This window comes from Alosa pseudoharengus, unplaced genomic scaffold (genome assembly GCF_046254945.1).
Source record: "Alosa pseudoharengus isolate Yale_2024_CS ecotype anadromous, Long Island Sound unplaced genomic scaffold, YU_APseudo_1.1 YU_APseudo_1.1_scf_15, whole genome shotgun sequence".
In the NCBI taxonomy this organism is placed as follows: domain Eukaryota; kingdom Metazoa; phylum Chordata; class Actinopteri; order Clupeiformes; family Clupeidae; genus Alosa; species Alosa pseudoharengus.
The window spans coordinates 21,302,768-21,315,451 of record NW_027468620.1 but is presented as its reverse complement, the minus strand read 5'-3'; the positions used below and the strand labels follow the sequence as shown (position 1 = coordinate 21,315,451).

The following is a 12,684-nucleotide window of genomic DNA, read 5'->3' as shown; positions in this document are numbered from 1 at the left end:
TGATTAGTGCACCCTAAAGTATTATACGATGATTAGAACAACTTGCGGATAATCTAGAGACACTAGAAGTTTGACATCCCAGTCGAACTCTGCCGCTGGTGTCCAGGGTTGTATTGAGAATAATGTTGTCAAAGTAATCGAATGGTGAAAGCGGAGTGCGCCACACTCATGTCGGCGCCAGTCTCCACAATGTTTAGGAGGGCCAAGAATAACACCAGGCCAATCAAAGTGGTTGAACTCGTCAATCAAAACATTGTGGCTGCTGTTAGTGAATGGTGCCTTTGGACAGACGAGAGTGTCAGGCATTCAGTGGTGGGGTGGAAAGACTGGAGGGTGCGGCCCTACGGAGAAGCAGTCGAGCTGGGCTCAGCTGAGCTGAGCTAGGCCTAGACCTGGAGCTGGAGCTGGAGCTGGAGGGCATGGCTTACCTTGGTGCCATCAGCTGGGTTGTGCACGACAGTGGTCTGTGGTTCCTGAGGGAAGCAGGAGAGAGTTTAACATGCAGGGCCACGAGAGGAGAGGAGAAGAGAAGAGAAGAGCGCTGGGTGGGAGAGGGAGAGAGAGAGAGAGGAGCGTGGAAGGAGAGGAATTCAGATTGATTGATAGATAGATATGTAGTGACAGGTGCAGAAAGTAAAGGTAAGAAAATGGAGAGAGAGAGAGAGAGAGAGAGAGAGAGAGACAGAGAGAGAGACAGAGAGAGAGAAAGAAAGAAAGAAAGAAAGGAAGAAAGAAAGAAAGAAAGAGAGAGAGAGACAGAACCTCCACACCCAGCAATGTCAACAGGGACATCTTCACTACCAAGCACAGAAGCCACAGCACAAAGAACTGGGGGAGGAAAGGGGAATGGGGAATGGCCACAAAGAGTCCTAAATGTCCCGCATCACACCAACGACCCACGGGCCCTTCAGAGGCCCCTGTACTGTGGGCAGTGGCTCTCAAGAGGCAGCTGTCAAATGCAAGCTCCATGTCACATATGCAGAGGACATAATCACGACGCATTCAACATTCAACAGCAAGGGGCTACACAGGCCAGACATATTGTGAGGTCCATCCCCAGGCTGATGTCTTCACCAGCCTTATGACCCAAACGCACACCAGCCCCCACGACAGCTATGGCACGAGTCTGCACACAGACACTCGCCTCAAAATGCAGATAGGAATGCCTTCAAACTACCACACGTAGACACAAATACAACATAACAGACAACCTTAAGAGATAACACAGACAAGCCCCAAAATACACCATCACATACACTCTCTACTAAGCCCAGTTCTACAGGATCATGATAGAAGATGCAGTCCAGCAACTGTGGCAGATCATTTGCCTGATTGTAGCTTCATAGGATTATAAAGCCATTTAAACCAGCTGAGAGTACTTTACGCGGAATTGCTCTTTTGTCTGTTTGAAAGAAATACTTAAAAGGAGGCCAACAGCACTGGTGTGTGTCTCTGCATGTGTGTGTGTGTGTGTGTGTGTGTGAGATACTTTTGATATGTGACTGCTCCAGAGTAAAAAGGGGCTTCTCAAGTCCTGGTAATGGGGAGTGACTGAAAAGCTTTTCTCTAAAAGAGAAAAAGTGATCAAGAATCGAAAGAGAACGTTTAAAAACAGAGTAACAGAGGAAAGAAAAAGAGGAATAACAGAAAATATTTGTTATAAAGACGCTAAATCTGAGCGAAAATCTGGTGGCAGGGTGAGGCTGCCTGAGCTCACAACAAAAAGGTGGTGGATGAGTGTGTGTCTGTGTGTGTGTATGCACTGGGGGTGGAAGTCATGACCCTTTTGTATGATTGATTGTGTTTGTGACCCCCCAGTGTGAGAGCATTAGTTTCAACTTGACAGGGAGCCTGTGTGCATCTGTGTGTGTGTGTGTGTGTGTGTGTGTGTGTGTGTGTGTGTGTGTGTGTGTGAGACAACTCAGCCGTGGCCTCCCCATACTCTCTCTCTCTCAGAGATTACACCCCCCCACCCCTGGAGAGGCTGGGAGATGGACATTGAGCTGTAATAGTTAGGTGTCAACCCCTCATCAATCTAGCAGGATGGGGCCATCAATAATGCATCAGAGCCCGGACCGCATCTTCCTCACAACCGGCTCGTCTGTTCCCTCACACCCCTGGATCCTGCCTCACTCGCCACTGGACACCTCTGTCCACTTCTGACCACTCTGAGGCATGGGGACCAAAACACCTCAAGTGAACACAATTATTTCTAGAAAATCCAAAATCAGTTTCAACACAGACTTGATTTGAAACTTATTTTTTTTATGTGTGCAAATGAGTTTGAGGGGGAGGTGGAGGTAAGGTCACAAACACAAACCGGTTGCTTCAGTACATTGTTCATAATCCCCATTAGAAGTCATTAGCCATCCATTACACAGTCTCAACATGAAGGTGGCAAAGGGGGAAAGGGGGGGGGGGGGGCAGCAGCGAGAGAGAGGGCTTTAGAAAAAAGAGGGAGAAGCCAACATGGTGGGGTGACAAACAGATGAATAAAGGACAAATGAACAGCAGAGGTGTGCAACTGAACCAGGAAACAGAGGAACGAGAAAACATGAACAAAAGCAAAACAAAACAAAAAAAACGGGATGAGATGGCAAATAAGTTTAGATGAGATACCATTGGTGCTGAAGATGATATGCTGTTGTCTTTGGTGCTGCTGGTGCTGCTTACTACACTGTTTTTACTGTTGTTTGTCTGTGGCTGGGGCGGGAAAACAAACAAACACAAACAAACAAGCAAACAGAAAAAAATGATTTCTGATCCTGATGTATCCTAAAAAAAATGCAAGAGCTTTGTAGCCCCTTAAAGGGAGGGGGGGGGGGGAACTGACCACCCCCCCCCCCCCCATTTCTTTACAGTGGCTCCTTCTGGGTTGTCCCAGAAGCATTAATCTATTGTAAGTGGTCTCCTGCTCAACTACAGGTATCTGACACAGAGCAACACAGATCCTGTGAATCTGAAGCCTGAAGTCTGAGAGATCCAAAGAGGCCTTCCTCTCAGGCGTCAAGTTCAGTCTTTGTTCTGGCTTAATCACAACAGCCATTTGGCATTCTAAGCCCATCCGTCCTGTATGAGCCTGACTGCTGAGATAATGTGCTCTCTGTGTGTGTGTGTGTGTGTGTGTGTGTGTGTGTGTGTGTGTGTGTGGCCTTGCGCTGTGGGTAAGTGGTGTCTGGGGGATACAGCATCTCTGAATTTGACGCGGGCTGTTCCTCTTAAAAACCAGAACATGACTCGGCCTCTTTGGAGCATCGGAGCACATTTGTGGCGTGGTGCGGAGACACACTGGCACACATTAACATTCTTGGAGCGCCGCTTGGACGCTCTGCTTTGCTTTCTCACACTCTCTTCTCGTACTCTTCCTCTCTGATCTCTCTCTCTCTTTCTTTTGTTCTTTCTTTCTTTCTCTGCTGGCGGTGAGGGGTGTTTTCAAAGTGACTATCTGAAGAGCTTTTGTGTCTACGGGTCTACTGATGATTTCCCTTATCAAAACCTACACAGTACACATGTATACTGTGGAAGTGCTCATGCATGTCTTTTCCTATCCAACACATGCTTTTAAAGAAACTTAAAGCACATAAGTTTGACTGTTGCGTAGGCCACTGGACCTACGTCTGGGGGAGAGAGATGGGATTAGTAACCTGCTGGGACAAAACCATCACTTCATCACTCGTACTCTACAGACAATTTATGACTAAAATAGCAGCTGCTGCCTCCTCTACACGACCTAACACGACGGCAGGAGACCGCAGTCAATAATCACCCTGCAGTTTGACCAGCCTATACAAGTCCACGGGCCTGTGCATGCAGTGAATGGCCTTGATGAAAAGGTTTTTTTTTTAAATTATTTTCTCTCTTCTCGTTTCCGAATAGACTGAGTGTGTAGTGTACATCATGTTGGTGCAATAAACTACATTGTGTGAAGACGCTTGTTCTAAGCAGGTTTTGTAGCCTAAATGAGGTTGTGATTATAGGAAGGTAGGAAGAAGGGGCAGAGAAATGTTCAGAGCGGTCAGCTTCCTCTTGACCCCTGCAGATAGGGAGTGAAAAGAAATAAAAGAATCTCTGCAGGGGATGGCTTAAAGACCTTACAAGCTACAAGGAGCAGTAGACAAGACGCAGTGTGAGTGGAATGTCAAACATTCCTGATCTTAGATCAGCTGTGGTTGTGGGGTAGAGGTCCAGTCTGGGACATGACGTTTGATTGATTTGTACTCACAAGTGTCAGTTAAGCCACAACAGACACAGGACTTGTCCGTCCTCCCAGACAGGATATGACATGGCAGAGTCTGCGCCAAGTCCCGCGTCTGATGTGGCAGACTGACACTTGTGAGTCCATAACTCAGGAAAGACTACCAACGTTCCAGAGAGTGACCGACTCCTGGACTCACACAGGTCTGCTGGGTGCCTCTGACGTGCTTCACACACACACAAACACAGCCCAGCAGAGCTTAATGTCTGGGGGTCTGTCTGAGAGAGTCTGGCGTGGAAACAAAAAGAACAGTCTCAAAATTAAGTGGTCATGACTAACGCAAGACCTTCCTGGAATATGTGCCAAATTTCACTGCCGATAGGAGAGCGAGTCACTAATAGACTGAATGAATCAGACCTATTTTGCGTCACTCGCTAATTGGTGGAACTGTAATTGCCTTCACTCCCCTGTTGCTAAGTGTTCTATTTCTGTTCATGGCTTGTTTGCAATCAACCAAAGACATCAGATTATATGTGAAACACTCTTGGGGGAAAAAAAACAAAACATGGGGAACATGTTCAACACAACTGACAATTAAAAAAAAAAAAAAAAAAAAGTACAAAAAAAATAATAACACAATAGCCCTTACTCCTGATGCAAGGCCAAACCTGCCATCATGGGCTCTTCACGTGTTACCATGGAAACGAGGGAATCACCTAATTCTTTGTGCGTGGGTAGGAAAGGAAAAAAGCTCCACTAAAAGAAAAGGCTAATTTTTGGGTCCCTTTCAAAGGCCTGGGCTGAAAGAGCTAAAGACTAGTTGAAAACGGTCCCATTTCCCACAGGGCTGTGGGCTGCTGCTGCTAGCTCTTCAGTGCCTGGACTGTGGTGATCCACTGTGAATGCAAAACATGGCAGGCACACTGGAGGTGGCTGCAGTAGACCTACCCAAATGCCCCCCCACCCCCAACCCCTACTGTGTGGTTATGAATGTTAACGGGGAATAAGAAGGCTGGGCTCATGCCTACTTCCTCTGTGAGCTCTCAGGAAGGAGCAGTGTGAGCTAGGGCGTCCCACGGTCAGAACAGATTGGCCTGGCTGCCAGAGAAAGTACTGAGACATGGATGGTGGTGGATGGAAAACAGTGGGGAAGAGAGTGATCCGTGTGTGTGTGCATGTGTGTGTGTTGATAAGTGTGTGTGTGTGTGTACGTGTGAATGTGTGTGTGTTTGTATGTGTGAATATGTGTGTGTATGTTACAGTGTGAGTATGTGAACTTGTGTGTGTGTGTGTGTGTGTGTGGGGGAATGATTGACAACAAAATTGTAAAAGAAACTGGAAGGACTGAGAAAATTCCTGGACCCAAGAAAGAAAGAATAAAGACACATATGACCCCCCTCTGGCCAATATAAACAGGGGTAGAGAGAGAGAGAGAGACTGGATGAGTGAAAGAGAGAGGAAGAAAGAGAAAGAGAGCGAGAGAGACATGGAATAGGTCTCACCATTAAACAAACACTGGAGCTGGACTTCCTTTTCTGAACAGTTTGAAACAGAGGCACAGGGGGGGAGAAGGGAATCACAGGGGAAAAAAGCAAATAAAATACAAAAATAGAAAGGAATATTGAGCTGCTAGTTAGAACATCCCAGAGGAAAGGAAAGAAAGAATAAAAGAACAACCACAAGACTGTTCAGAGAAGCAGATAAAGTGGTAGATCTCTTTAATTAACGAGGGGATGGATTGCTAAACTGAATTAGTAACCTGGCAATTTCAGCCATGCGGTGGGTTCAGCAGATCACCCAGCTTGCTGCTGCCAGGGCTGTACTGGGTGTAAATCCTCGCCATGTGTCCTTGTTTGGTGATTCTCTTTTTAGGTGATGTCATTCATTCAACCCTTGTCAATCACACCTGGTCACTGCATGCACTAAGCCCTTTGGCAAACACGCCTCTATAAGACCCCCGTCGAGGCCTCTGAACTCTTGTTTAACACGGACAAACAACAAAATCGCCCCCTTAACTCGGTTGACGTCTTACTCAAACCACCGGCACAAAAGTGTGAGCCTTGACATGGTGCAAACGCATTTCAGGAGTGTCAGTTGACTGGCATGCAGCGTCACCACTGACATTTCATTGGCGTTTTAAAATAAATATGACTGCTGACATGGCTCTCTGACCTGGGCGGTTACTGTCGTTACCACTTGACATTTTCACTCTTGACATATGGGAGAGCCTCTTTCAGTAGTCGTCCTTTGAGCAGAGCCAGGCTATCTACTGTACGTGACTCACCCGATCATTAAACCTGCCCGTCTCATCAGCGAAGACCACTGATGCGGTCACTCTAATTTTACCCAATTAGACGTCAAGCAAAACATGGAGGCATAATTAGCTTGGACGGTTGCATGAACATGTTTGGATAGTGCGTCACGAATTGTGAATCTCACAGCGTAATTCAAACTGAAGCAACCATGATGGTTTGACTATGAAATGAATGAGCTATTTGTTAAATTTCATCACTTCAGATGCACAAAATCAGGGTCTAAAGAAGAAAGAAAACCTTAGCACTAGCTAACACATGTGTACCAATGGGAACACCTGAAAACACGGTTTTGGAATCAAGCAAAGGCTTTTAAAACTGTAGTAAAGCAGGTTAAAGTACATTTTCGTAATGTGCTGTATGCTCAGCCTATTCAAAATGTTTCTCTCTCCTTAATGCTACTGATCAAGACAGATGGAGAGAAAAGTAAATCGAGAAAAAAGAAACAGAATAAAAAAAAGTGCGGACTGAAAGAATTTGCAGTTAAAACCTTTAGAAAAACAAAAATGGAGGACAGAGTGCGGAACATACCTTGACTCCGTCCGTTTTCTTGTTCAGTAAACTTTTGCATGCTGAAATAAAGAGAGTGGGACAAGTTGAACACCACAGGGCCAAACACAAACCAATTACCATCAGCAGTCCATGCTTTTACAGCTACTTTAGGGATAGACGTCCCTGCTGGGACAGGTAGTAACGCGGATAAGTACTAGTGCTGCAGCTCAGGCACAGGCTGGCTGTCGATGCTGAATGCAGCCATGCTTGTTCAGGCTCATTGATCTGATGGCTTCATCACCTCTGAGAAAGTCCTTTAGGGATTTCTTCAGGTTCTGAGCTTGTGATCTCCAATACAATACCCATACTATATACTGTAGTCTCACACTTGTTACACTCTTAAACCGAGTATGTTGAAAACAACACAACTTGTGTTGTTTTTAACACATCTGTGTGTCCAGACAACACAGTTTGTGTTGTTTCCTTCTTTTATTAGCTACACAATATTTGTTTAAAATAACACAACTTGCGTTGAAAACAACATAACTTGCATTGTTTTTTTGACACATCTCTGTGTCCAGATAGGGACTACACATTTGTTTTAAGAGTGTAATGATGCAAGGGATCTTAAATCCATTGCAACACAGGAAGTGTCCATGACCACATCCTGACGTTGGTGAACCTCTGAAGACCCTGCAGGTCCTAAGACAATAATTTGAGCCACAGTGCGTTCACCTGATGACACTATTTCCTTTTCAGTAGCACCATGTCATTTCAGTGTTTTATCACTTGAATGTATGCCTGAAATGATCATGTTCATCATATCCCTCGAGCAACCTCTCTTCCCTGTTACCAGCTATCTTGACCTCACATACCTGTACAGGTGAGGTCAGTGGGTTCTATTGCCATTTAGTGTGCACGTCAAACCTGCTTACACAGATTTCACAAGTTTATATGAAACTAAATGCTCTCATAGGACAGTGCCACACAAATGTGACAGACAGATGATTCACTCACACACACACACACATACAAACTCACAAAGACATATATAAATGTCTATACAGCACAAACTTCATATTTATCTGGATAATAAGCCACAGAACATAAAGATACATCAGTTCACAATCCTCTAGATCACAATCTCTATTTGAAACGGTCAACAGGCTTGATAAATAAAGATAAACGGACACTGTGCCACAAGGCAGCAAAAATTGTGACATTTTGCTAGATATACACATTCTCCATTGAGAGACATACTCCTTTATGTATATGACATTGTTAATTCTGCATCATGGTGCTAAGTAGTAACACAGCTGAAAAAAATGCATGTTTCTTGGCAAGCACGGTCCGAACAAAAGCAGCTCTTTGAACATTCATTTAAAATTCCATGTTAGCTGTCAAAGTTATATATGAACCTACTTGTGGAGGAAGATTAATTGTTACATGACTCAGTCCAACACAATATGCCAAAATGCAACTTATGATCCAGAAAATATGATACACTATTTGATGATACTGGTTATATCTTCTGATCAAAATAAACCTCAGTGTCCCTTACCTTCAAATATTAAAATGTACGAAGGAGGACAAGGGAAAAATATATAAAGATTAAAAATAATCACTGGCTTTTTCTGGACATACATGACAGAGAATGCAGGCAAAGAATAAAACAATGACAACAAAAAGTTTGCAGGCCATCTGAGAAGGTCACCCATGCTGACCATTGAGCACTACACTCTGTGTTTTCACAGACACACACACACACACACACACACACACACACACAAGTAAACTGTGCAATATGGGTGTCAATCTTGGTGTTGAAGCCTTTGGTGTGTTTTGCCATAACAAATGGTCTTACAAACAGGGTTTCTATATCACATGCAAGTCTGCCAAGACAAAGTGGCATTTGTCAGTAGAGCCATTGTAACAGCGATAAATATGCTAGCTGCAGGATTACTTATGAGAGGGAAAATTAGTCCACAGCACCATCCACACACACACACACACTATGCTATGGCTGATGATGCATTCACGGGTCAAACTGGAATAAAAACACGCACACTCAAACCAGTAGGGTCATTCATTAACACACACACACACACACACACACACACACACACACACACACACACACACACAATGAGGCCATCTATGACTACATCTAAAGAAATAGAAGATGCAAGCAAACCAAAGTATTCCAAAACCAGAGTTGGATGCACTTCTGTGTTCTGCAGGTTCATGCAAACAGAGAGTCCCAGGCATGCTGGCAAGACATGCCCCACGATGCAACACCAGTCAGTCATGAATGCAGTGGTCATGAGCACTAACTCATTTCAGGTATGATAACAGGGCAAGTCAGTTGTTATTGTTACACACTCACACACACACACGCACACGTGCACACACACGCACAGACAGCTATCGTCTCTAGTACTATCTCTCATTCTGTCAGGGGATGGAATTGTTATTGCAGGGCCATGCCTATAGATCTCATGTACAGCCTGAGACTGACTGTGCTTTCTGCTGCCTTTAGATCAAAGTAAGTGAGAACACCTGAAATGGGTGTGTGAGTCATGAGTGAAGAGGGGGGAGGGGAAAGGCCAAAGTCGTGCAGCAGAGAGACAGATAACACGGCAGGCTCACGCCATTATCACCCAGAGGATCTCTCAGTCTGGCGGCCCACAACACAACCACCGCACACGACCTCGGCTGACCCAATACAGGCGGCTAACTACATTTCTTACACCTGTGTGTGTCTGTGTGTGTGTGTCTGTGTGTGTGTGTGTGTGTATGTGTGTGTGTGTGTGTGTCTGTGTTTGTGTGTGGGGGGGTCTAATAAAATATGCAAGGCATCTTCTTCATCCATCATCCAACACATTAGAATGTAAATGATGAATGATGCGTCAGTTACACAGCAGGTCATAATACATTGTGGATGTTATAAGGTTCCCTTTCGGACATTTTATAAGATGGATTGACCAGCAGCTGGAGATAGATTAACTCTATAAGAAGGCCGTTTTACTTTTAACACCCTATCCAATTAATGGCACCACTGCCATGATTACTTCATTACATCTGTCTCATATTTGAAAATAAATGTATTCTTTAGTGTGTCTGTGTGTGTGTTTGTGTCTGTGCTAACGAGAGTGCGTGAGACCACTCATAACACGTGATTGAGGTCGTGCTAGGGGGTTATCGTGCATTCACAAGGTTGGGGTAGAAACTCTCCCAGGCTACATGCTGGCATAGAGGGGTGGGTGGGTGAGTGGACAGGCAGGCGGGCAGTGCCAACCTCTCCTCCCCTCCCCTCCCCTCAGGGACATACCTTCCTGTGCCAGCGAGGCAGTGCTGGTGGTGGCTGAGGCAGGGCTGGTATGCTGCCGGCCCACTATTGGACAGAGAGGCATTCCATTGGGAGGGGCCAAACATGTTAGGAGGCTGGACCTTGTAGAGTGTCCATTAACTTACCTCAAGCGCGCGCACGTGTGTGTGTTGGGCGCAACTTACTCCGTGACAAAGCCAACACAAAGTTATGCAGCGAGAGTTAAGATAGAGATAAGACTGGGCTGGCAGGAGCCCACATGCAATGCAAAAAAAGTGTCAGCAGGACCTTTAAGCTGTTTTGACTTTGAGCCTGTCACATCAAATCGGTCAGTTAGAAGTTTGCAGTTGGCATGCAATTCAATCTGAGTTAGTTACAGAGACTTTAAAAAAGCACGTCCTCTGGTCACTGAAGGACTGCAGAGATTATTTTAATAAACTATTACACTATTATAACTATTATATCTGTATGCCTCTATAATAAAGATAATCTTGACTGACTGTCAATTCAGATGTTCTAGTCAATGGCATGGTCATTTTTCAGAATCCTGTGTAAAACATAAGCCTTGAGCTCACCTGAGAAATTTCTGGACACAAGCATAGTGGTGAGAATGGCTCCCTGTGAAGACACAACATGATCACATGAGTTTGGGGCCTCGGGGTTGAACACAGAGAGGCATGAGAGATTACATGTACGCAGCGCTGATAAGCGTCAACAGTGGCGAGGGCGGAGGTGTGATAAGAGGCAGCCTTCACCTTCAGCTTCCTCCTGGCGTTGAACTTGCGGAGGCACTCCACCGTCTCCTGGCGGTGCATCATGGAGGCCACGGTGGAGCGTTGCTGAGGGAGAGAAGGACAAAGGAGGAAGATGATGAGGAGCAGGAGGAGGAGGAGGAGGACGGTGGGATCATGCAGCAGAGGAAAAAAAGCACCTGACGTCCATGTAGTGGACTGTGGTGACATGAGCATTGCAGGCCACTGAAAGGCCATGACAGGTCAGCATTTCACACTGAAGAGGTCATCAGAACATTTCAGGAGGGGGAACTTACGCAGACCCATGGGTGCTTGAGGGCCTGGTCAGCGGTGATCCGCTTGGCTGGGTTGATGGTCAGCATCTGGTTGATGAGGTTCTTGGCCTCGGGGGTGACCGTGTCCCACTCCGGGGAAGGGAACTACAGGAGTGGGAGGAGGAGGGGGGGTTAGAGGGTCAGAGAGAGTAAAGAGTAAAAAGAAAGAAAGGAGAAAAAGACAGGAAGTGTGAGACATAGAGAGACATTAAAGCATTAAAGAGAAGTATGTGTACATGACCACATGTACACACACACACACACACACACAGATTGATGCCCTTTGTGAGGGAAATTAATTCGATTACAGATATGCGCGGCGAGGAGAGCAGGAGGAAGTGCCGGTCGTAGCAAAGTTTTCCGCCCGTGCTAATGGGACTGCTTTCCATAACCACATTGCTTCCAGACCACAGGTCTTTGTCACACTCTCCATCTCTCAGGCACAAGAAAAAGTGTGGACGACGGGCTCACACATCCACCCACCCACACATACACACACACACACACACACACTAAAACATGTCACCTTTTTATCCAATTACCACACAGAAAACAAAACCTAATTGAAGTGAATGGTGCTTTCAGGCAAGAGGTAAATAAGAAAATGTCCATTTGAGGTTCTGGGATTATAAATAGGCCTGTGTGTGTGTGTGTGTGTGTGTGTGTGTGTGTGAGAGAGAGTGTGAGTGATGGCTAGTGTGGACTAGCGGCTTGATTCAATATCCTCTGCACAGTTTAAAAAGACACCGGTCGCTGTGCACTCCGGACAGTAATGCAGCATAACTCAATTTGCCTCAGGTACCACTGGAGAGGGGAATTCTTCAGCCACTTCTCCTTTCCAAACATTCATAGCTCATTATACAATGACTAATGAAATCACTGAAGCTTTCTGTTGGGGCCAATGGAAAAATTGCATTAAGGTTTGGTCCATTTCAGGAGCTCTCTCCTGACCGTGCACCTGTGTTTATCTATGTGAAGAGGGTGAGAGAGTGTGTGTGTTTGTTTGAGAGAGAGAGAGAAAGAGTATGTGTGTGTGTGTGTGTGTGTGTGTGATTACATGTGTGTAAGTAGGGTGATAGGAAGACCAATGTTCTACTTCAGTTGACTTACCTCAATGCCACATTCTTTCTGGCACTCTTGGCCCTGGTTACTGGCATGTTTGCCCATTCCCACACAGCTCAGTAAATATAGTATCAGCATACAAAGTTGATGATTAAAGCACATACCTCTAACTAAAGACACAGTGAGGGATAGGAAAAGAGAGAGGGAGAGAGAGTGAGAGAGAAAGAGA

General features: G+C 45.5%; 1 protein-coding gene across 8 annotated transcripts in view; it reads right to left on the bottom strand.

The window, feature by feature from the left end:
* The window catches only part of camk2g2 (calcium/calmodulin-dependent protein kinase (CaM kinase) II gamma 2), a 163,339-nt gene that overhangs the window by 103,016 nt on the left and 47,639 nt on the right, over positions 1-12,684 (bottom strand). For 2 of the 8 annotated variants that reach the window (XM_076285878.1, XM_076285877.1), the window contains exons 10-15: positions 11,376-11,498; positions 11,083-11,166; positions 10,903-10,945; positions 7,039-7,079; positions 2,620-2,703; positions 429-473 (exon numbers count right to left, since the gene is read on the bottom strand). In XM_076285878.1, coding sequence (XP_076141993.1) covers positions 429-473; positions 2,620-2,703; positions 7,039-7,079; positions 10,903-10,945; positions 11,083-11,166; positions 11,376-11,498 — 420 coding nt within the window. The remainder of the gene's footprint in view (positions 1-428; positions 474-2,619; positions 2,704-7,038; positions 7,080-10,902; positions 10,946-11,082; positions 11,167-11,375; positions 11,499-12,684) is intronic. The other 6 variants (XM_076285879.1, XM_076285880.1, XM_076285881.1 and 3 more) reach the window with 3 other exon arrangements.